Raw genomic sequence first — 25,167 nt, forward strand, 5'->3', positions numbered from 1 at the left:
CACCGCACCCAAGGGTGGGAGCCAAGGGATTAGCACAGTCACCCTGGACCAGAGACACGTTTCTGGCCACGTGAAAGAGATGCAGCTGCCCCCAAGGCTCCCCGGCTCAGCCCCTGCGTGCATGAGCTGTTCCATCAGGCGCCCTGCTCTGGGTGCGGCTGCAGGTCTCCCGGCGGCCTGTCCTCACAGGTAGCGGGTGAAGGATGGACCTGGCTCCAGCCCGGTTGATGCCACCTCCCGTGTGAAGACTGCTGCCCAGGCCGAGAACGTCCCCCCACCCCACGGCACACCTTTCCCTCCTGCACTGCTTCCTCCTGCTCAGGACTCTCCTGGCCTTGTTGGAAAGTGTGGGAGACTGCTGCGTGCTAATGGAGAAAAGGCAAACATTTCTGGGGGGCGGGGGTTGCAAGCAGAGATCCAATATACCTTGTGTACCTTTCACCTGCACCCCCTCCCCCACGGTCCCAAGAGGCTTCCTGACCCCTCTTCCCTCCCGCGGCAGGTGGAGCTCACCGGCAACAGCATTTACGAGTACATCCATCCCTCCGACCACGACGAGATGACGGCAGTCCTGGCAGCGCACCAGCCTCTTCACCATCATCTGCTCCAAGGTATGTCCTCCAGATGAAAAGAAACCAGAATGGGAGTTCCCCTCGTGGCTCAGTGGTTAATGTATCCGACTAGGAATCATGAGGTTGCAGGTTCGATCCCTGCCCTTGCTCAGTGGGTTAAGGATCCGGCATTGCCATGAGCTGTGGTGTAGGTTGCAGATGCGGCTCGGATCCTGCGTTGCTGTGGCTCTGGAGTAGGCCAGAGGCTACAGCTCCGATTTGACCCCTAGTCTGGGAACTTCCATATGCTGCAGGTATGGCCCTAGAAAAGACAAAAATTAAAATAAAATAAAAAATAAAAAAAAAAGAAAGAAGGGAAGGAAGAAAGAAAAAGAAAGAAAGAAAGAAAGAAAGAAAGAAAGAAAGAAAGAAAAGAAAAGAAACCAGAATGAATGCCAGACAATGCTCTTTGCTGAGGGCTTGTTTCCCCTGCTGCCCAGGGCCCTTCCAGCAAACCCACAGCACCTGCCAAGTAGGGGGTTTGATTTAATGCCTCCATCCTTTAAAATAGCACTACTCATCCCCTTCCATGCACCAGAGACTGAGAGGTGCAGGGTAGGAGACAGAGGAAAGTGGTCTAAGATTTCTTCCCTAAGGTCCTCTTAGTTTAGAATTTTAGCGGCACAGGTCTAGACCTGGGCTTCTTATTTATTTGTTTGTTTGTTTGTTTATTGCCATGCCTTTAGCAAGGGGAAGTTCCCAGGGCCAGGGATTGAACCCACACCACATCTGTAACCAGAGCCACAGGAGTGACAATGCCGGATCCTTAACCGGCGGAGACACCAGGGAACTCAGACCTGGGCTGCTTTTTAATTTTTCATTCATTCATTCATTTTTGTCTTTGCCCTCTTCACGAGGAAATTCCCAGGGCCAGGGATGGCACCCACATCACAGCTGTAACCAGAGCCACAGGAGTGGCAATGCCAGATCTTTAATCTGCTGAGCCAACTTGGGCTTCTTAACCAGAGGGTCTGAAGAGAGAACTCAGGGGGGCCATGAAATTGCCTGGGGAAGATTACATCTTTATTCCCTCTAGCTGCAACCTAGCATTTCCTTTGCTTATGGATTGCAGACAGTAAGCCATCCAGCTATCACTAGTACTTGTGGCTTTGCCTGCAACCAAAACCACATTATCTTTATTTCACGTTATAGGTGTTGCAGGTATTTCAAGATATCAGTTATGCCCACCACTGCTTTGAAATTTCAGAAGCTATGAGTCTGCTACAGGATCTCGTTATGTAATGTATTAAAAAAGCAGCATATTTATAACCATATCACCACTCAATAACTGTTTTCCAATACAGTTAATCCCCTTTATAATCTCATATATTTTATTTTATGCCCTTAGAAATATTATCCCGATGATCTGTAGGCTTTGTGCTCTGGTGCAAGTCAGTTAAGAAGCCCTCTGAGGAGTTCCCATCGTGGCGCAGTGGTTAACGAATCCAACTAGGAATCATGAGGTTGCAGGTTCAATCCCTGGCCTTGCTCAGTGAGTTAAGGATCCGGCATTGCCGTGAGCTGTGGTGTAGGTCACAGACGCGGCTCAGATCCCAAGTTTCTGTGGCTCTGGCATAAGATGGTGGCCACAGCTCCGATTAGACCCCTAGCCTGGGAACCTCCATATGCTGTGGGAGCGGCCCTAGAAATGGTAAAAAAAAAAAAAAAAAAAAAAAAAGCAGCCCTCATCTTGGAGTTCCCGCTGTGGCACAAAGGGATCGGCAGTGTCTCTGAAGCCCCAGGACAGTGGTTCGATCCCCGGCCCAGCGCAGTGGGTTAAAGGACTGGCATTGCTGTAGCAGGGTTGTAGGTTGTAGCTGCAGCTCTGATCTGATCTTTGGCCTGGAAACACCATAGGCTGCAGGGTGGCCAAAAAAGAAGAGAAAAAAAGAGAGAAAGAAGCCCTGGCCTGGAGGGAAGAGACGCAGGTCCCTCTGGCCAAGCTGGCTCCATCTGGGGAGCCTTCTCCTGACACCATTTAACACGTATTTTTTTATTATTTATTTATTTATTTTTTGTCTTTTTCTAGAGCCACACCAGCGGCATACGGAAGTTCCCAGATTAGGGGTCTAATAGGAGCTATAGCCACTGGCCTACACCACAGCCATAGCAATGCAGGATCCAAGCTGTGTCTTCGACCTACACCGCAGCTCATAGCAACGCTGGATCCTTAACCCACTGAGCAAGGCTTGGGATTGAACCCACAACCTCATGGTTCCTAGTTGGATTCGTTAATCACTGAGCCACAACCAGGACAGGAACTCCCATTTAACACATATTGATGTGGTCCCCACTGCAGTGAGCACCCTGGTAGGACATGGGTGGTATGGCTGTTTGGTGGCCGGTGTGAAACACTGTCTTCACAAAACAAGTTCTTAGAATTGCCATGTGTGCTAGGAAGACATAGAAGAACTGATTCCAGGGGCCCTGGCCTGAAACTCCTTCTGATGGTTCAATGAGACCAACCAGGACTACGGCATCCCCACTTGGCCAAAATTCCCCAGTGAGATAAATTGCCAGAGAAGAAGTGTCAAAAAATAGTGAGAATGGGGTAGCCAGCCACAGAAAAAAAAGCGGGTTCCACTCATGTGGCTTCCTCCTGGGGAGGGTCATTCCCAGGCTGGGAGGAGAGAACACAGACTAGCACACAGTCATCAAGCCCCTTGAGGATCCAGCTATGCAGCCCCCGTTATCTAGTTCCAAAAATAGTCACCATGCATCCACGTAGGAGGGAGCCTGGAACATTGGTTTCTGAGATGAGATGGGGCTTAGCTGTAGCTGTGGCCTCTGATGCTTACGTCCTTAGAGATGGGCTGGTTGCATAAATGAACAGGAATACGACCCTGAAGAAGTAATTTTTAGTTCCTGTTGTAGCACAGTGGAAATGAATCCTGACTAGTATCCATGAGGATGCAGGTTTGATCCCTGGCCTCACTCAGTGGGTTAAGGATCCAGCGTTGCCATGAGCTGTGGTGTAGGTCACAGACATGGCTCAGATCTGGTATTGCTGTGGCTGTGTCTTTAGGCGGCAGCTGTAGCTCCAATTAGACTCCTAGCCTGGGAACCTCCATATGCCGTGGGTGTGGCCCTAAAAAGCAAAAAAAAAAAAGAAGTAATTTTTAACAAAATGAGGGCTAAGGAGAGTACATTGCTTCTGAATCTAATGCTTCCACCATGGAGGTTGCTGGGTTTTTTTTTTTGTTTTTTTGTTTTTGTTTGTTTGTTTTTTGGCCATGCCAGTGGAAGTTTCTCAGCCCAGGGATCCAACCCAAGCCACAGCAGCAATAATGCCAAGTCCTCAACCCCTAGGCCACCAGGGAACTCCCAACTATGGAATTGATTAAAGCTGGACAGAGACAGCTGGAGTCTTAGAGAAGTCCTCAGAACATTGTGTGTGTGTGCGTGTTTATCGAAGTATAGTTGATTCATAACGTTTTGTTAGTTTCAGGTGTACAGAAAAGCCATTCAGTTTTATATAGATACATTCTCTTCAGACTCTTTTCCATTATAGGTTATTACAAGATATTGAATGTGCTGAGTTCCCACTGTGGCTCAGTGGAAATGAACCCAAATAGTATCCATGAGGACATGGGTTCGATCCCTGCCCCTGCTCAGTGGGTTAAGGATTCGGCATTGTCATAAGCTGTGGTATAGGTCACAGACATGGCCCAGATCTGGCATTGCTGTGGCTGTGGTGTGGGCCAGCAGCTACAGCTCTAATTTGATCCCTAGCCTGGGAACTTCCATATGCCACAAGTGGGGCCCTGAAAAGCCAAAAAAAAAAAAAGGATATTGAATGTGTTGTTTTGTTTTAAAAGTTACACCGTGTGTTAACTGCATGGGAGTGGGTTTCTGCCATTAGCTCTGGTTTCATTTCACCTTCCACATCATAGCCTTGAAAAAAGTGTTTAGAAAAAAATGACAGCAAATGAAACTTGGGACTATCGTGAGACCCTTCTAATTTCCGGGGAGGTTAACGTCTGAGGTGGGGGCAACTGTTCAGGAGGAGAATGTCCGGGAGAGGTGGGATCACCCACCGACTCGTTTTCACAGCCAACCAAGTGTGCAGGCTTTGAGGGCCTCACGGGCTCCGTGTTCCCGGGGACTTCTCTCTGCAGAGCTGATTTCCTCTGGCTGAACTGGCCTTGTTGTTTTATGGTAATTGTGGGGGAAATGAACTGTCCCCAGCAGTGGATAGTGAATTCCCAGGGGAGGGTCTGCAGCCCTGCCGCGCCGACCTGCAGAGGGAGCCGCCGGGCAGCCACGTTAATGGGAAGCCTTCTGCCCCAGACCCGGCCTGCTGCGGGGGACTGTGGGTAAACATGGCAGCACCTCCAACCAGGGCCAGGTGTGGCCTCGGAGCCCCTTACCTCCACCTGGCCATGCCCTCGGGGAGGGCCGGAAGGCCTGGCTTCCATTCCTAGCGGTAACCTTTCTTTAAAAATTAATTTATTAACCACCAGCAAATGGCTGTTTATTTCGAGTGGCATGACCTTGCTCTCAGCCCGGGGCGAGGACACTCTGCCATCCATGCCTCAGAGAGCTGGTGTCTGCTCGCTGTGGCGGTGGGTGTCTCCTGAAGTGACATTTGCATTTGCAGGCGTGAGGTCAGAGATATGTGTGTGTGTGTGTGTGTGTGTGTGTGTGTGAGGCCTGCAGGGGGGATGTAGGCAAGGCTCTGGGCCAGGCAGAGAAAGGAGGGTGGGACAGGGGTGCAGAGAGGAGGGGGTGGTCCATCCCAGGCTGTAACTGAGGGCAAAGCTCTGATCTGGGACCCTGTGCCCCATCCCACATTGTGGGGCCACAGTGCCTGTGGCCATAGGTGCCCTGGCAGGAGGGGCCCTGGGACCGGCTCCCTCTGCCAGGGAAAGGCTTGCACTTGACTTTTACTCAGTTGGATGGGCAAAGTTGGAGGCTTCTGAGCTTCCTGGCAGGCTCAGCACCCACCCAAGGCCAGCCAAGGCCATCCTTCTGGTGCCAGGCCTCTCTGTGGCCACCACGAGGGGACCACGGGCTGGTGGGGCTGTGCTGGGTCCTCGCACATCATTCCTATCTTGGCCCCAGGCTGATGTTTCCCAAGTCTTTGCCATGGCTGTGTTTCAGGCTGCCCTTTTCTGGAGCCTGCAGAAGCCACACCAGGACTGGGCCAGTCTCCTCAGACCCCCTTGGGCCTGGCCATCAGCCAAAGCTCTCTGAGTGGGGGTCTGGGCAGACTGGGCCAAGCCCTCTGGCTGCCTGATCCAGTCCTGAGGGCTTTTTTAAAAAATAACAGTTTATTTACAATGTTCTGTCCATTTCTGCTGTATAGCAAGTGGCCCAGTTATACACATAAATACATTCTCCATCATGTTCCATCACAAGTGATTGGCTACAGGTCCCCGTGCTGGCTGGCAGGATCTCACTGCTTCTCCACTCCAAATGCAATCATATGCATCCACTCACCCTGGTCCTGAGGGTTTCTTGAGAGTGTGGGCATGGAGACGGGAGCAGCATCATGGGACAGTCTGCCAACCTAACCTCACTGCTGCTTTCAGAGTATGAGATAGAGAGGTCCTTCTTTCTTCGAATGAAGTGTGTCTTGGCGAAAAGAAACGCTGGCCTGACATGCAGCGGATACAAGGTACCAGGAGCTGCGGGCTTGCAGGTGGGAAGGGGGCATGGGGGGGTGGTCTCCACTGTGCCTTGTATTTTGCTTCAGGCAAAGCACAGGCCCCCGAGTGCTTTAATCTACCTAGAGTAGAACTTTCTAAGGGATGCCGCTCACGGCAAGCGTGAGAGCTGGCGTCTGACAAGGATATTCCCCGAACGCTGCATTTTCATTGTCTGAGACCAGGAATAAACAGGGCCAAGGGCATCATTTGACCTTGGCACCTACAGGTTCTACTTTGCACTCAGGGCAGTCCCACTGGAGCCCCTAGACTTTGTCCAGTTTCAGAAGAAGGAGGTCCTAGCCCATCACCCTGGAACCAGAGGTAGATGGGAGCCTTTCGGAAGGAGAATTTGTGTCAAAGAAGGGGGGTGAAGGGGGCAGGGTAAGGAGAGAGGGCACAGTTTTGTGCCTTTGTCCTGTCTTTCTGGAATGCCCCTCCCCCTCCTCCCCATCCCAAGGCCTGCCTTCTCCCCAGCCTCCCCTCAGCCCCTCATTTAAGCCTCACTCTTAGCTCTTTGCTTTGGCCTCTTTTTTTCCCCTCTTAAGGCCACAGGTGGAAGTTCCTGGGCCAGGGGGGAAATCAGAGCTGTACCTGAGGCCTGAGCCACAGCCACAGCCACAGCAGATCTGAGCCATATCTGTAACCTGTGCCACAGCTTGTGGCCAACCCCGGATCCTTAACCCACCGATCGAGGCCAGGGATCGAACCCACATCCTTACGGACACTTAACCCACTGAGCCACAATGGAAACTCCTGCTTTGGTCTTTTCCTCACTGTGTTTTGTGGTAGGCAGCCTCCAGCCCTGCCCTGCACCCCATAGACACTCTTCTGGAGTGGACACTTCTTCTGGAGACTTGATCTGCCCCTTATTATGTCCCAACTGCCTGATCTTGAGCAAAACCCATACCTTGTCCTCAGTGTCCCCATCTGTAAAATGGGAGAAGAGACTCCAAGGATTTTAAGATATGTTCCAACTCTACATACCGAGAGTGTGTTCAGGAATCTCAGAGGAAAGTTTTTGGAAAGAGGATTTTAAATTTTTACAGAGTTCCTGTTCTGGCTTAGCGATAACGAACCTGACTAGTAACCATGAGGATGCAGGTTAAATCCCTGGCCTCAGTGGGTTAAGGATCCCACTGAGCATTGCTGTGAGCTGTGGTGTAGGTCGAAGATGAGGCTCAAATCTGTGGCTATGGTGTAGGCCGGCAGCTGCAGCTCCAATTCAACCCTAGCCTGGGAACTTCTATGTGCCGCACATGCAGCCCCAAAAAGACAAAAGAAAACAAAAAAGTTGTCAAATTCGATCCTGTCGAGAGATGATAAGCATTGTGGTTACTAAAGAGAACATTATGGAACAAATGGTTAGCCTTTGCTGTGTGCCATCTAATTGCAGCTTGGCCATGACTTAATTACACATAAATCCATTATATATGAGAGAGTCTTAATTTGTGGAGTTACTTGAGCACAGTCCATTACATAAAACAACCCTTATATTTTATTATGATATCATTTCCTAAAAAGCAGCATAGTTCATTTCTTCCAAGTCATCATGTATGGAGGCGTCTGTCACTATGTTGGCTCAACAGAGGCTGTGCTGGGGGATGTTCTAGCATGTTCTAGAAAACAAGCAGGCCCAGAGCAAGGGGCAGTGAGTGCCAGTCTCACCCCTGATCTGCTGCCAGCTGACCCTACCTCTGCTTTCCCAGGTCATCCACTGCAGTGGCTACCTGAAGATCAGGCAGTATATGCTGGACATGTCTCTGTATGACTCGTGCTACCAGATCGTGGGGCTGGTGGCCGTGGGCCAGTCGTTGCCACCCAGCGCCATCACCGAGATCAAGCTGCACAGCAACATGTTCATGTTCAGGGCCAGCCTCGACCTGAAGCTGATATTCCTGGATTCCAGGTGAGTTTGACACCTGCTGCCACGGAGTTCCGGAAGATACGGAAGGTAGAAACCGGCCCCTGGAAGCTACACTATTAAACCAAAATGTAACAAGCCATAAGCCACACTAAAAATGTGCTTTAGAAAGAGATTTAGTGAAACCAAGTCAAGAAATGAAAGCATCAGTATGGACCTCAATCCTCAGGGGGTAGCTGGCTTCTCCAGATTATAGGTATTTATTATTTTATGTGCTTATATTTTCCATATCTCACTGGAATTTGAATTGGAAAAATGTGTTGTGGGCTAAAGTTATGCTTTTTTGGAGGCCCCTGATGTCAGGATTCCGCCTTGTATCTCCGTCAAGCTGGTAGGACTTTAAAACAAACAAAAAGTTTCTGAATAGTATGTGCTGTGGGAGGGTTTCCAACTCCAGCTGGTGGGAAGCTGAGCTCTGACCGTCACTGCAGGGCTGAGGCAGTGCACAGAGAGGTAGACTTTGCTGGGACCATAGCTCAGCAGACCCTGCACTGGGGTCTGGGCTGGGAGGGCCATTCCAGCTGACGGGGAAGGCGAGGCTGCAGTGTCCCCAGAACTGTCTCCCCCTTGGCAATGCCCAGCAACTTGAGAATCTCTTTGCAGGGAGAGGAGGGAGGGTGCATGAGGCAGATGGCCTGGGCCTAGGGAAGCCTGCAGGGGTTGGGAGTGGTCTGTGCCTCCCCAGGGCAGGCTGCAGGCCTGCGGGTCTTCTATGGACTTCCGCTTTCTTCACGCACTCTGCTACCCACAAGGCTGTTGGGAGAGATGAAACTAGATAGTAGCTGTGAAGCATCTGTAGACGTGAACAGCCTGATATCCCCAAAGGTGAGCCAATTTGCCTCTTAGTCTTTGAGATTCCTCATCCATACAGACAGGACCAAGGGTTCAGATATCCTACTCCTGGAGTTCCCTTTGGGGCTCACTGGTTAACGAATCAGACTAGTATCCATAAGGATGCAGGTTCGATCCCTGGCCTTGCTCAGTGGGTTAGGGATTTGGCATTGCCGTGAGCTGTGGTGTAGGTAGAAGATGTGGCTCGGATCTGGTGTTGCTGTGACTGTGGTGTAGGCTGGCAGCTATAGCTCCGATTAGACCCCTAGCCTGGGAACCTCCTTATGCTGCGAGTGCAGCCCTAAAAAGACAAAAGACAAAAAAAAAAAAAAAAAAAAAACAGAGAGAGAGAGATCCTACTCTTGACTTTTGGTGTGTGTACCTGAGCTTTCTGAGGGAAGAATTTTAGATGTACATGATAAAATTGTATATGTATATATACTATATATAAAAGTAACTATGTATAATATAAAACACACACACACATACATATCTGTAAAACATATATTTTATTCTGCATGTCCTGAAGCTAAGATTTATTGCTTTGTTTCCACTTAAAAAATTGTGGTAAGGGTGTTCCCGTCGTGACTCAGCAGTTAGCGAACCCGACTAGCATCCGTGAGGACATGGGTTCCATCCCAGGCCTTGCTCAATGGGTTAAGGATTCGGCATTGCCCTGAACTGTGGTGTAGGTCAGAGATGCGCTCAGATCCCGCGTTGCTGTGGCTGTGGTGTAGGCTGGCAGCTGCAGCTCCGATTGGACCCCTAGCCTGGGAACCTCCATATGCCGTGGGTACGGCCCTAAAAAGACGGGGGAAAAATTGTGCTAAAATATACATGACAGAAACTGATCATTTTAACTCTTTATGGAAGAAAAATAAACTTAACCTGGCTAAGGATGGGAGGTGAAAACTTGATTTAGTCTAGTTCACTGTGATGCATCTCAGAACCATTCAGAGGTAGAGAAGTGGCAAGGGCTGGTCTGACAAAGTTGTCATGCTCCCAGAAATGCCAGGCAAAGAGCAAACATAACTCCTCAGGGAAAGGATGCTGTGCCTCGTGGGAGCGCCAGACGCTGACAAGGGCTGTGTTCCTGCAGCCACAAGGGAGGCACCTGCAGGGGTCGGGGAGCCTGGCAGGTGAGCTGCTTCCAGAGCTTGGTGATGTGCTAGACGTCACAGCACGTGGGGAAAGAACAGCTCTTTCCAGAATCAGGAGCCACTTCTGAAAGAGGGCTGCTGGCGTTCCCATCATCGCGCAGTGGATACGAATCTGACTAGGAACCAAGAGGTTGCAGGTTCGATCCCTGGCCTCGCTCAGTGGGTTAAGGATCTGTCGTTGCTGTGAGCTGTGGTGTAGGTTACAGACGCGGCTCGGATCCTGTGTGGCTGTAGCTGTGGCATAGGCTGGCAGCTGTAGCTCCAATTGGACCCCTAGCCTGGGAACCTCCATGTGCCGTGGGTGCGGCCCTAAAAAGCCGAATAAATAAATAAACAAACAAATAAATAAATAGAGGGTCTGCAAGGGTCTCTCGGAGACTGGCTTGCTCCTGACGGGGCCTCGCACGTGGGTTTTCCTCTCCTTCAGGACACAAGGTCCACAACCCAGGCGAGCAGAAAAGCAAGGTGGCCATCCTGAGAAGGATGTCTGGTCTTTCTCCCCCGACACCTTTTTTCTCCCCCGCACAGAAGGCATAGAGGTTCCCAGGCTAGGGGTTGAATCAGAGCTGCAGCTGCCAGCCTACACCACAGCCACAGCAACGCCAGATCCGAGCCCCGTCTGCAACCTACAGCACAGCTTCTGGCAGCACTGAATCCTTAAGCCACTGGTTGAGGCCAGGAATCGAACCCTTATCTTCATGGGTACTAGTCAGGTTCTTAACCTGCTGAGCCACAATGGGAACTCCCAAGATGTCCTGTTTCTACAGAGGACAGAAAAGTGCTTCCTGCAAAGTACCAGGAAGCCTCTAGCAAAGCCTTGAGGTCTTTCTGAACCCTCTTCTTCTAGGAGGTGCGTAAGGGGTTGGAAACATGCTCGAGAACTCTTCACACTCTGGTCTTCAGGCAGTTGCAATTCGGTGGGCTTTGAAGCGGGGGCGCAGAGGAGCTGGCCCAGTGCCGGGGGGGCAGCAGAATGGCCAGCAGCATGGTGTCAGCCCTGACATCCAAACCCCAGAAGCCATGGGCAGGGGTTGGCCTGAAGCCCAGCAGCCCCTGAGTCACAGGGGCCAGGGTGGTGGGCCTGGCAGGGGGGGCGCAGCTGCCCCCACCCCTCAGCATCATCCCAGACAAAACTGAACTCGGCATAACCTGACATTTGGTTCATAGGGGTTTTGTGGTATTTCGCTTTGAAACTGTAGCTGGTGCTTTTGCTAAGGATGGGTGAACCCAGCGATGTTTGGGGTTTGGCAAATCCCTCTGACAGGTCTTCAGACACTAGAGGGTTGGAAGAAACCAAGAGGGCGAGCTGCCAAACCCTTTCCTTTCCCTTTAATTTTTTAAAGCCAGTGTGTACTTTGATGAGAAACTTAATACATGTGTTTCTGATTCATTTACACGTTTGGGGCCGTTGTTCTGAAACTTTCCGTCCAAAGGGTCTGCAAAGCCTCTTTCATCCCCACACCGGAGAGAAGCCTGGTTTTCTTTGGGGTAGGGGGGAGCCAGACGTGTCAATTTTCCTGCCACACAGAGTTAGACTCCGACGGGGCTTGAAGGTCTAGGTGGCCCTTGGACAGGTCCCCCAAGCCCTGAAAGGCTCTGGCCTGTGCGAATTCCCTCTCTACCCACCTCGAGCCCCAGCCCCTTCCTGCCCGTGAGGAACACCATGGAAATATGTACACCAAATAGTATGTGAGTCCAGAAAAATATGAGGTTCATGGAGATTTACGACCCGGAGCCTGCACAAAACTCCAGAGAACAGGGAGCAGGCATGGAAGCGAGGTCAAGTTTCCCCATTTCATTTACAGCCCCTGCCGTCCCGTCCCCACCGACGTCTCACCACAGCCTCACCTCCTTCGGAATCCCCGCCTGTCCCCCTCTTTCATCTGTTCTCGAATATCTGTCACCAAGATGTTCCGGCCACCTCTGTCAAGGGTACAGCTCCCAGCGCAGTTGCCCCAGGCCTGGGAATTCGTACCTCGGTCCCCAGCAATTTTCACCTACGGACAAGTGATCAAGTGCCTGTGATGATGTGGTCTTGGATGCTGAGAACCACTCGTCTTCGAAGTGGAAAGTTAATGTGGCCAGCGCTTCATGAGAATGGAGGAGGGGGGTGACAGCCTGCAGGCACCGGGAGAATGCTTCCATCTCCACAGCGAGTTTATGGTTTGCTTTCCAGGGAGTTCCCCTTGCAGTGCAGTGGAAACGAACCCAACTAGTATCCATGAGGATGCAGGTCGACCCCTGGCCTTGCTCAGTGGGTCAGAGATCTGGCGTTGCCCAGAGCTGTGGTGTAGGTCACAGACACAGCTCAGATCCCATGTTGCTGTGGCTGCGGTGTAGGCCATCAGCTTCAACTCCGATTCGACCCCTACCCTGGGAACTTCCATATGCCCTGGGTACAGCCCTAAAAAAAAAAAAAAAAAATTGCTTTCCAGTGACTCTAGTTTTGAGTATTATGCTATTTTGGGGTGGGCTCTAAAACAGCCCTCCACTGATAAGAAGCTTCAACATTCCCAGTTATTGCCCAAAGCCCAACTGTAGGAATCACCCGATCACAGCATCATCCTGAGACCAGCCATGTCCAGTGTGGGACAGAGGGTTACAGGCTCACACACCAAGAGGCAGAATGTGGAACCAACCCAAGCATCGATTATCAAGTGAACAGATGAACAAAATATAGTGTCTACATAAAACGGAATATTATTCAGCCATAAAAAAGCATGACGTGGGAATTCCTCCTGTGTCACGGTGGGTCAAGAATCTGACTGCAGCTGCTCAGGTTGCTGTGGATGTTTGGATTCCATTCCCCACCTGGTGCAGTGGGTTAAGGATCCAGCGTTGCTGCAGCAGATTTGATCCCTGGCCTAGGAACATCCACATGCCTGGGGTGCGGCTGAAAAAAAAAAAGCTTGATGTTCTTGGAGTTCCTTAGTAGCTCAGTGGGTTAAGGATCTGGCATTGTCACCGCTGTGGCACTGGTTGGATCCCTGGCCCCGGAACTTCAGCACACCAGGGCTGTGGCCCTCCCAAAAAGCATGACATTCTGAGACATGCTATATACCATGAATGAACTTGGAGAACATGTTAAGTCAAAGAAGCAGGACCCAAAAGGTCAAATGTATCTTTCCACTTAGAGGAAATATCTAGAATAGACAGACTCTGAGAGATGAAAAGTAGAGAGAGGTTGCTGGGGACTGGGGAAGGGGGGAGCCAATGTTCAATGAGGCAGAGTTTCGGTTCCGGGTGAGGAAGACATTCTGGAAATGGAAGGGGGTAGTTAAAATGATAGATTTTATGCTGTGCATATTTTACCACGATAGTTTTTTAAAGCTTCACATAAGACTCCCCCCCCCCGCCCCCCGCATATCCCCAGCAAGGGGCCCTTTCTCCTCCTGGCAACTTCTCCCAATATCGGTATCAAAGTTCAGGCTCATAAGTATCCTCAGATAAGCTTCACTTTGAAAAGGGATGACGTTTTAAGCCATCCCAAACATCCTTCTAGCCTGTGGTTTCAGGACATTCCTGCTCGGGAGGAGTGTTTCATCGTGGGCTGGGGTTCATAGGCTTGCTTTCTGCAAAAAAGATCATTCTCCCTTTCCAAAATCAACACTCCCCCCTCCAACACCCCACCCCCAGCCCTTTAGCACTTGATTCGTTGGCAAAAACCAATGTTAGTTTAAATGAAAGGCAATCCACGGAGCAGTGTAACTCACCGAGCCGCCCGTCCTCCCCCAGGGTGACGGAGCTGACGGGGTATGAGCCGCAGGACCTGATCGAGAAAACCCTGTACCATCACGTGCACGGCTGCGACGTCTTCCACCTTCGCTACGCCCACCACCTCCGTGAGTACCGCGAGCCCTGGCGGCCAGGGAGGGGGTGCTGAGGACAGAGTGGGGACAGTGTCCCTCGTTTGGCGCCGTCATTGTCCTTCGTGTGCACATGCATCTTAAACCTCAGGCCTGTCTCCAGGCAGAGACCCCTCCATCTCAGGACGGCCACGCGCTGTCAGTTCGAAAACATCCAGTGAAACGCTGGCCAGTGTGGGAGGGTGTGGAAGTTGCTGGATTCGAGATTATGAATTCGGAGCCTCAATTTCTCTATGACATCTGGACACCAGTTGTGGATAGAAGCAGCGGCAGTGGAAGAACTGGTACTTCCGTGGCCCTGGCTACTGTCAGGCACTAGTCTAAATGATTAAATACCCTACCAACCCAGTGGGGGAGGGTCTCATGTTCATGGTCCGCCTTTTGCTGTTGAGGATGCTGAGATTCTGAGGGGTTAAGCCACTTAGCCACGGTCACACAGCAAAGAGGAGGCACAGCTGGGAGCTGAATCCAGCGAATCTGGCCTCCAACCGCTGTCTGTCACCTGGCTGGGAAGCTCAGGGAGACCTTGGGCTTCTAGGACAGGAGACGTCCACGTAGAAAGAGGAGAGGAGTCCCTGTTGTGGCTCAGTGGAAACGAATCTGACTAGTATCCACGAGGATGCGGGTTTGATCCCTGGCTTGGCTCAGTGGGTTAAGGATTGGGCAAGGCTGTGGCTGGGGCACAGGCTGGCAGCTGCAGCTCGATTCGCCCCCTAGCCTGGGAACCTTCACATGCCGCGGGTACAAAAAAGACAAAAGAGAGGAAAGAATCGCATTCTGTCACCAAAGGAGGCAGTTTGGGGAACATCTGGATGCAAGAGTGGGGGTACCAGTCACTGAAACGTTTAAAGAGGTAATACTTTTCTTCTAGAATCTAAATTGAGGCCACAAATAACTGGGAAGGAGCAGAAAACATTCTCCCGCCGTCCGGCCCTGCCATGCCAATGGCCAGTCCAGGGGTGCTTGTTAGTGGGGTGCAGAGGGCTGGGGGAGCCAGAGCTCTACAGGGGGCACAGATGGCACCTGCTGTGTGTTGACAAGAGGTATCAGAGGCCAAGTTCCTGCCATTGGTTGGAGGTAGATTGGCGGGTCCAGGGCCTGCTCTGTCCTCATCCACATCGTCTGCCTGGCTGTTGGGTAACAATAGGGACCCAGTTAGCACAGCAGTCACTAGGGTGTCACTGTTCCCTCTTCCCGAGTCACTAAAGGCAGAGACCCTGGGGCACTGGCTGCGCAGATGCTGACGGCTCCTTCCTGCTCCGAGTAATTCACAACAGTGGGAAAGAGCCCCCACGCTTGGAGAGATGGAGTTGGGAGCAGCCTTTGATTTGATTTGATTTTTAATGGCAAAATCATGATCTCATATAAACACTTCTGTCCTTCTCGAAGCTCAGCTTTAGAAAGCAACTGCCCAGTGATTGAATGGGCCCTGTGGGTCAGTGCCACTGATACCATCGCTCAAAACTGTCCTTGTGCAAACGGGGCAGGAAGTGCCAGTTATAGAATCTGATCTTCTGGAGTCTTGGATGGGCAAGTGGTGAAGGGGAGCAGTGGGGACCAGCTGCTCTGGAGTAAGGAGAGCAACTGGGAGATGGAAGAGGCTTCTGCTGGAAGGTGTGCACCAAGGAACAGTCTAGAAGGAAGGACAGGCTGGGGGCAGGGTTCACGCCTCCATACCTCCCTGCCACCATCAGGGAGTCTGAGGGGACGTCCCAGCACTGGGAGGGCCCCCGCCCGCCCGCCTGCCCCGTCCCCCGGAGGCAGGAGCACACAGGGAGCCTCTCAGCATGGGAATTGAAAGCAAACTGTTGAATTACACACATGAAGAGTTGTTCTTCACGGGGGGGCTGCAATGTGAGAAATGAGGCCTGTAAGCGCAGAGAAAGGAAACTTACAGAATTAAAAGTCTTCATTTAAAATACCATACTTCCAGGAGTTCCCGTCGTGGTGCAGTGGTTAGCGAATCCGACTAGGAACCATGAGGTTGCGGGTTCGGTCCCTGCCCTTGCTCAGTGGGTTAACGGTCTGGCGTTGCCGTGAGCTGTGGTGTAGGTTGCAGATGCGGCTCGGATCCTGCGTTGCTGTGGCTCTGGCGTAGGCTGGTGGCTACAGCTCTGATTAGACCCCTAGCCTGGGAACCTCCATATGCCGTGGGAGCGGCCCAAGAAATAGCAAAAAAATAAAAAAATAAAAAAAATAAAATATCATACTTCCAAAAAAAAGAGAGAGAAAAGTTTGGAGTTCCTGCTATGGTTCAGGGGTTAAGAATTCTATTGCAGGCGTTCCTGTCATGGTGCAGCAGAAATAAATCCAACTAGGAACCATGAGGTTGCGGGTTCAATCCCTGACCTCACTCAGTGGGTTAAGGATCTGGCGTTGCCGTGAGCTGTGGGGTAGGTCGCAGATGCAGCTCCGATCCTGCGTTGCTGTGGCTCTGGTGTAAGCCAGCAGCTTCAGCTCTGAATCAACCCCTAGCCTGGGAACCTCCATATGATTCAGGTGTGGCCCTAAAAAAAAAAAAAAAAAAAATCCTACTGCAGTGACTCAGGTCACTGTAGAGGCAAAGGTTTGATCCCCTGCCCAGCACAGTGGGTTAAAGGATCCGGTGTTGCTGCAGCTGCTGTGTAGGTTGAAGCTGTGGCTTGGATTCAGTCCTTGGCCCAGGAACTTCCATATGCTGTGGGTGCAAGCCATAAAATAAACAAATAAATACCATTTTTCATCCCTCACACTGCTTGGCTAAGAGATGGGAGTAGGGTTTTCTCCCCCAGAGAAAATAAATCCAGTTTGTGCTTTGGAAATGTAATGAAGGCCACGGTGGTGGCCAGTTAGAGGCTCCTGTGTCCTCGACATGGACCTGATGCTTTTTCAGGTATGAAACTCAAGGGAAGCTGAGCCCGGTAGGCCAGGTGAGGCTGGAGGTGGAGTGACTTGTGGGCGGGACCAGAGCCCGGGCCTTCAGCCGTTTTCACCACACGAGGGGTCTAAACGCGTCCACCAGGAGTCCCCCTCCCGTTTTCCCCAGCTTCTCTGACTCCCCAAACTTACACGGGGTTTATTCGCGAGGCCTCCTGCGATTCGCGCGTGGAATCCACCTTCTGCACTTGGAGTTGCATTTCCAGACGTTGCAGTTATCCAAAGGGACCTGAGAGGGACGGGGCATGCCAGCTTCCAAGGGGTACGCAGAAAAGGCAGAGGGATTACACACCCCGGGGAGTGCGGCTTTCTTTGCCAAAGAGCTGGGACTGGTAAATCAGAGAAAACAGAAAGGAGCAGTAGTGACGGCGATTGCTCCTGTGCTGTGACTCCGACCTTGCGTGTGGCCCCGAAACCACTGCAGGCGCAGGAGGCGCAGAGCACAGGGCGCCAGGCCCGGGACGGCGGGCGTGGCCTCGGGTCCACCGCGAGCCCCGGGTCGGTCCGACCTCCGGAAACAGCCGAGGCTCCGACCTACACAGCGGGCGGCCAACTCCGGGCTTCCCGCTCCGCCTCTCCACCCCCAGGGCTGCTTGGCATCTGCTCAGTTTCCTTAAACTCCAGAAGCTGAGTCTGGAGTTCAAGTGCGGTAGGTTATTTGGACAGTGAAGCGGAGGCGGTGAGCGGGAAGCGAACCGTGGAAGGGAGGGAACCAGAGAAGGGGCTTGTCCGGCCGGCTGCTGCCCGCGTGACCGGCCCTCGAGCCCCCAGGCGCGCTGGGAGGCAGGGCAGGCCCCCTGCTCAGGTGCGGTGCGGACGGGGGTATTTATACGCCTCTAGGCATCCGCTGAGGCTGCTCTTGGGTGTCGATTCCTCTGACTACCCCACGTCAGTCGGAGTGGGCTCGGCCAAAATGCAGCCTCCGAGGGTAGATGAGGCCTCTAAGACCAAGTGGGGCCTCTGGGGGGCGGTCTGGGGGGCGGCGAGGGCCTCAGAGGGGAGCTGGGGCCTCAAAGGAGAGGTGGGGCCTCAGAAGGGAGGTGGGGCCTCGGGGGGAGGTGGAGCCTCAGAGGGGAGGTGGGGCCTCAGAGGGGAGGTGGGACTTCTGGAAGTTTCTGGTGCACCCATGGCAGGAGGAAGCCCCAGCCACCTCGTCACGGGTTCCCCTCAGCTTCCTCCCTGCTCTGGCTTCACGGAGCCATTTTGCATCCAGCCCTCCCTCCACAAGCAGCCCCTCGACGTTCCTTGCACGCAAGGGTCTCTTCTCTCTGGGGGGCCCTTCTGCCCTCAGTGCCCAGGTCCCTTTTGGCTGGAGTGTCTTCCACTCCCAAACTCCTGCCCTGTGAGAGCTGAGGCCAGTGCCCCCATCCCGTTCCCTGTCCACGCCCAGCTCGGTGCCCGCGGCTGTTCCCTCCACCGGGAAGCTCATCCAGTTCCTTCCGCTGCCACCCCCGGGACCTGGGCTCTGTTTCTGGACATCACTTTTACCTCTTTCTGCTCAGCTCCTTCTGCGGACGGGGTTCGTCTGCTGGGGTGGCTGAAACAAAATACACCAGACTTCAGCGTACTGCGGAAATGTGTTTTCTCACTGGCCTGGAGGCCAGAGGTCAAGGTCAAGGTCAAGGAGTCGGCCAGGTGGTTTCTTTCCTTGGCGTGTGGGGGCTGTGTCCTCACCCATCTCATCTCTGTGTGTGCCTGTGTCATCTCTTCCTGTAAGGACACGGTCACACTGGCTCAGGGCTCACTCTTATGCCTTCATTCACCTCGTCACCTCTATTTTTTTATGTATTTTTTGTCTTTTTTTTTTTTCTTTTTTCTGTCTTTTTAGGGCCGCACTCTGGGCATATGGAGGTTCCCAGGTTAGGGGTCTAATTGGAGTTGTAGCTGCTGGCCTACACCACAGGCAAAGCAATGCCAGCTCTGAGCTGCATCTGCCACCTACACCACAGCTCAGGAGACTTAGAAGGTGAGAAGCGTAATTTCACAATGTGACTTTGCCATCCTGTCACCTGCTGCTTCCGTGGCCTGGCCTCGCCTCCCACATGGGTTTTCCGTGGTGGCCCTGCTGACTGGGCCTCAAGTCCTCCCATCAGACCACAGCTGGAACTGATCTGGGGGCTACCCCAGGGCTGGGCTCACTTTGCACCCAGCACAGCTGAATGCGGCTGGAGGTGGCCAGCGGATACAGTGACCCACTCTCTGGGCCCCTCAGGCCTCCAAAGCCCTGGGGTGGCGTGGGCAGCAGGGGTGGGGGGGATAACGGTGGCGGGGTGGGGTGGGGGAGGCCCCTCTTCCTGTGAGACCTGCAGGTGCACCTGTTCTTGCAGTAGTTGAGGTGACTCGCTTCAGGAAGGACTAATAGCTGTCAACACCCAGGATCAGAGCGAGGTCACTGTCCGCTCTTCCCAGGCCAAGCTTCCTCCACCCCCGCGTCCACACCCCAGGAGCCGGCTGAAGGGCTCTGCTAGAGGCCTGATGGACCCAAGGAAGCAGTGGTTCTGGAGGACCGTGGTCAGCCGAATGGTTTTCACACATTCTTCAAAATATTATCTTCACTGGGAGCAGGAGTCCACAGGGTCCGAAGAAAGCACAGCTCCTAAAGAAAGGGAATTCAACACCTTCCAGAAAGTCAGCTTCACGAAGAGAAGCCGGGCTGGCCGGTGTGGTGTTGGGGAGCACAGGCTTCCAGAGAGAGAGACCAGCAGGACAGGGGCTGGCACGGCCCTAGCCCCTTGGCCCCTGGTCTGTGTGGCCCAGGGCACCCCCAAGTGAGCTCTCCATTTAGACTGCCAGGCCTTTCCCCAGAACCTTCCAAGGAGAAGTGAACACGGGGTCCTCAAGGGACTGTCTTGGACCTTCCCAGCCAGTCCAGGTTCACTGGTCGTGCTGGCTGAGGGGAGGCCCCACCCTGCAGCCCTGTCACGGGCTGCCTCCTGGCCTCCCTGCTCCCTTTGGGAAGCATTTGGGAGATTCTTTCTTGTTTGTAGGGGGCTTGATCTTTAGGTCCTGGGGGCAGGCAGAGGGCAGCCTGGTGCACAGGTGGGGCAGGCAGGGCAGCCTTGGTCAACTCGAAGGTCTGCATCCAGGGATTTCTCGTGTTTTGGAGAAACTGTGATGTCTGCCTGGCTGTTCACCCAAAGAAGTAGAGAATTTCACCTGGTTCTCCAGGTTGGCCCCTGTCCGGAGTGGGCCAAGCCTTAATCCCAAGGAGAACACAGGCTGTGTCCAACTATTAGAACATTTCAGGAGTTCCCCTTATGGCTCAGCGGGTTAAGAATCTGACTAATATCCATGGGGATGTGGGTTCGATCCCTGGCCCATGCTTAGTGGGTTAAGGATCTGGCGTTGCTGTGAGCTGCGGTGTAGGTCACAGGCACGGCGTGGATCCGGTGGTGGTGTGGCTGTGGTGTAGGCTGGCAGTTGCAGCTCTGACTTGACCTCATAGCCCGGGAACATCCATGTGCCACAGGTGCAGCCCTAAAAAGAAAAATTTTCAGTGTCACAGAAAGTCTTCAAAGCCTGAATTTGTTTACAAATTTCAAGCAATAACTTAATAAATTACAGGACAGCTGGGTTAGACCCACAGGAAACACACCCTAAATGACATGCAGGGATTACAAACTCAAATGCTTATGAAGTCCCATATGTAATGTGAATTTATGAAGGATAGGCTATAGGGAGCGGTGGAGCTTGTGGCTAACGGGAGAATACATGGCTTATCCAAAGGTACTCTGAGGAATAACAGCCCTGTGGCCAGCAAAGCACAAAGCATGTCTGTGGACACATGTGGTCCATGGGACCTCAGGCACGGCTATGGAACAGGGACAAAGGTCTTGGAATAGAAATTCACTGGAAAGGAGTTTCCGATCTACTGTCAGGGAGCCTGGCTTCCGCTGCTGGCCTCACGTGCCTCTGGACTGGAAGTGGACGATGGAGTGTCCTCCACACACAGATCCTCTCTTGCAGCTGCCCTCTGAGCAGAGTCTGGTGACAGAAGCAGCTTTGTCTTGCTGAGGAAGGTGCAGGGAGTGTGTGCTTTAAGGCGGAACAGGAGCAATGAAACAGGAAAAAATCTAGAAAGCACAGTGCGGTCTACACAGTGTCCTGCTCCCTGGAAGCAGTTTTGGATCTTAAAAGGTGTGACCTGATGAAGTGGGCTGAGCCCATCTTCTGTGGTCAGTGTCACCTTGGGGTGGACACTCTTCAACCCACAACAGCCATTTTTGGTGTCCTTTTCAGCTCTTAAAATTCACAGCAGAAATGGAAATTATGCTCGAGGCCAAAGTTTGCTTTGCTTCCAGCGGCCAGTTTGTGGACATGGCTATGCCTCCAGGAAAATTTCTGGAAGTAGGGGGGAATTCTGGATGAAGAGGAAGGCCACCTGTTTCCCTGTATGTTTGTGGAACTACAAGTTCCATCCCAAAGTGGTCACAGCTTTCCATTTTTCCCACTTTTTTTTTTTTTTTTTTTTTGCTTTTAAGGGCCACACCCATGGCATATGGAAGTTCCCAGGCTAGGGGCTGAATCGGAGCTGTAGCTGCTGGCCTACACCACGGCCACAGCAATATCAGATCTGAGCCGATCTGCAACCTACCCCACAGCTCATGGCAATGCCAGATCCTTAACCCACTGAACAAAGCCAGGGATCGAACCCGAATCCTCATGGATGCTAGTCAGGGTCGTTAACCACTGAGCCACAACAGAAACTCCCTGTTTTCAAAGCCAAAGAGATGAACAAGCATTTCTGTTGAAGAAGAATGATATCTTGGGAAATCCCTAGACAGGACTTTGGTTTGATCATGTTGCCTGTCTTTGGGGGCCATAAGCAAATTGGTTAGCTGGGTCTCCCCTAAATGTTGGCCCACCCCCACAAGTAGTGACCCGGAACCTTTGCGAGGTGGCTGCCCCCTCCTCCCACACAATGGCCACTTAGAAATGGGAGCCAGAGCACCTGGCTTGGGCCCCAGCTCTGTCCTCAAGCTCTGCTAACCCGTTTCCTGGTGACACCCACCTCCCAGGGTTGTGTGGGGATAAACTGAGGCAGCGCAGGTGAAACTGAGCAAGGAAATAGAAACTTTGTATCTGTTGTTTAAAAAAGCAAACCTCAGGTGTTCCTGTTATGGCTCTGCAGTAACCACCCCAACTAGTATCCATGAGGACATGGGTTCGATCCCTGGCCCTGCTCAGTGGGTTAAGGATCCAGTGCTGCCCTGAGCTGTGGTGTAGGTCGCAGACACAGCTCAGATGTGGTGTTGCTGTGGCTGTGGTGTAGGCCGGCAGCTGCAGCTGGTGGCTCAGTGGTTTAGGGATCTGGCATTGTCACTACTGTGGTGCAGGTTCAATTCCTAGCCCAGGTATTTCTACATGCCATGGGCACAGCCAAAAAAAAAAAAACAAACAAACAAACTTCAAAAGGAAAAGCCCTACTTCCTTGGGCTCTCCTTTTCAGCATGGGATCCGGTTCCTTCCAAGTAAGTCCACTGAGGTGTAGACATTAAGCCTAGGAAAAAAAGAGCTGGTCTCCGTGCTGTTCCAGAGCCCAGCCTTGGCCTCTGGGTAGGATGGTAGTTACCCATTTGTCCCTGGTTTGGTCCCTAGGGGTACGGGGCCCCAGAGACATTATATTTCCCCTTCCCACCCCCAGATAGACTTGCTCATGTGAAAAATAACCAAATTTTCCTTCTGATTTAAAAACTAATCCCCCCTCCTTGTTGGAAATTTAGAAAATCAAGAAAAGAAAGTTAGTTCCCACTGTGGCTCAGTGGGTTGGGACTCCAACTGCAGCAGTTAGGGTTGCTGTAGAGACTGAGGTTCAATCACTAGCCTGGCCCAGTGGGATAAAGGATCTGGTATTGTCACAGCTGTGGTGTATGTCGCAGCCGTGGCTTGGATTCAATCCCTGGCCCGGGAGCTTCCATATGCCACAGATGTGGCCATAAAAAAAGATTTTTTTTTTTTTTTTTTAAAGAAGAGAGTTCCTATTGTGGCACAGTGGAAACAAATCCTACTAATATCCATGAGGGTATGGGATCAATCCCTGCCCTGGCTCAGAGGGTTATGGATCCTGCGTTGCTATGGCTGTGTTGTAGGCTGGCAGCTGCAGCTCTGATTCGACCCCTAGCCTGGGAACTTTCATATGCCATGGGTGCACATTTAAAAAAAAAAAAAAAAGCAGGAGTTCCCGTTGTGGCGCAGTGGTTAACGAATGGTTCTGACTAGGAACCATGAGTTTGCGGGTTTGATCCCTGCCCTTGCTCAGCGGGTTAAGGGTCCGGCGTTGCCGTGAGCTGTGGTGTAGGTTGCAGGCGTGGCTTGGATCCCACGTTGCAGTGGCTCTGGCGTAGGCTGGTGGCTACAGCTCCAATTCAACCCCTAGCCTGGGAATCTCCATATGCTGCAGGAGCGGCACAAGAAATGGCAAAAAGACAATAAATAAATAAGCAAAGAAACAAAAAAAAAAAAAAAAAAAGAAAATGAAAACTACTTTTTTGTTTTTTAAGATCAGTCTTGTAAGTGAAAGCTAGTATGTATTAAGCCTTCTGTGCATGTCTGCCATTGTTCTAAATCTTCACATAGATAATCTAACCCTCACAGCAACTAGACGTAATTATCCTCTGTTATAACTGGGGAAACCAAGGCACAGGAAGTTGTCACTTGTCCATGATGACACAGGTGGGGGGTGTGTGTGCATGTGCATGAGCATTTTTCATAATTAGGATTATACACGATACAGTTCTGAGTCTTTTCTTCATTTAACAAATTCTTATAAATCATCTTTTTTTTTTTTTTGGTCTTTTTAGGGCTGCACCTGCAGCATATGGAGGTTTCCAGGCTAGGTAGGGGTCGAATTGGAGCTGTAGCCTCCGGCCTATGCCAGAGCCGCAGCAACACGGGATCCAAGCTGCATCTGCGACCTACACCACAGCTCATGGCAATGCTGGATCCTTAACCCACTGAGTGAGGCCAGGGATCAAACCTGCATCCTCTTGGATGCTAGTCAGATTCATTTCTGCTGAGCCATGACAGAACTCCTAAATCATCATTTTAATGGCCGCATAGTACTCCATAATTTATTTACCTTCTTTCTTACTATTAGACAGTGAAGTCTTTCCTCCCTTTTTTTGTAAATTATAAGCAGGACTGCAAGGAGTCTCTTTGCACTTGAGTGTTTGTTGGCATTACTCATAATTCCCATAGGAGTAACTCCTAGACCTGAAATCAGTTGTGAGCGGCATGAGCTGTGTTTCGTGAAGGACCTCACCAATGCACCTTTCTTCCCCTCCTGCATCCCTCTCCCCCTTCACTGTCCTGGAGACTCTGAGGGGAATCGGCGCTGTTTAGGGGTCCCTGGAGGCTTTGGAAGTGGGCTGCCCAGTAATCCAGAATTTGCACCCCTGCCTAGAAAATGGGCCCACAGGCCCAGTTTTCAGAAATTTTGTAGCCCACCAGGGGTCTTTTTTTTGTTTCAGTAACTACATCACTCCCACCTCCCTTCCACCTCTGAAGAGTTTGGGGGATGATACCATAATATTTGCGTTTCAGAAACTAAAAAAGCAAAACCAATTCTATCACTCTGTCAAGTGCTGATGTAGTTTGGGGACCAATTGCTTCTCCCAGGGAAAGCGGTGACTATTAAGAGTGCTTTCTTCCCAGGGGAGGAGACAGAGTGTCCCGTGGACCCCATGAAATTGTAGGCAAAAATCTTGCGTGTGTGCCCGTGCCTCTGTGTGTGTGTGTGTGTGTGTGTGTGAGAGAGAGAGAGAGAGAGAGAGAGAAAGAAAGAGCACGCGCACACACACCCACACATCCTCTGGCGGAGAAAACCCACTCCCTTTGTCAAATTCTCAAAGGTGTCTTTGACCCCAGAAAGGTCCCGAAGCAGGGCTTTTGGCCGGGCGTTGGCGGGGCGCCTCCCCCTCAGCAGGGGGCCTGCTAATCATCCCTCGGGATTCCTGTCACCTTGTGCTTGCAGTGCTGGTGAAGGGCCAGGTCACCACCAAGTACTACCGGCTGCTGTCCAAGCTGGGCGGCTGGGTGTGGGTACAGAGCTGCGCCACCGTCGTGCACAACAGCCGCTCGTCCCGGCCCCACTGCATCGTGAGTGTCAATTATGTCCTCACGTAAGTCAGACGTATTTGTCTCTCCCCTTGCTCGCTCCTCCTCTCCTGCCTCATCAGACCACTCTCCTAAGTCCATCTCTCTCTCCCGCTC

At 52.0% G+C, this 25,167-nt stretch overlaps 1 protein-coding gene across 2 annotated transcripts in view; it reads left to right on the plus strand.

The window, feature by feature from the left end:
* The window catches only part of SIM2 (single-minded family bHLH transcription factor 2), a 53,928-nt gene that overhangs the window by 17,939 nt on the left and 10,822 nt on the right, over positions 1-25,167 (plus strand). For both annotated transcript variants that reach the window (XM_021070967.1, XM_021070968.1), the window contains exons 4-8: positions 503-611; positions 6,146-6,231; positions 7,969-8,168; positions 13,910-14,016; positions 24,929-25,076. In XM_021070967.1, coding sequence (XP_020926626.1) covers positions 503-611; positions 6,146-6,231; positions 7,969-8,168; positions 13,910-14,016; positions 24,929-25,076 — 650 coding nt within the window. The remainder of the gene's footprint in view (positions 1-502; positions 612-6,145; positions 6,232-7,968; positions 8,169-13,909; positions 14,017-24,928; positions 25,077-25,167) is intronic.

This window comes from Sus scrofa, chromosome 13, assembly GCF_000003025.6.
Source record: "Sus scrofa isolate TJ Tabasco breed Duroc chromosome 13, Sscrofa11.1, whole genome shotgun sequence".
Taxonomy (NCBI): domain Eukaryota; kingdom Metazoa; phylum Chordata; class Mammalia; order Artiodactyla; family Suidae; genus Sus; species Sus scrofa.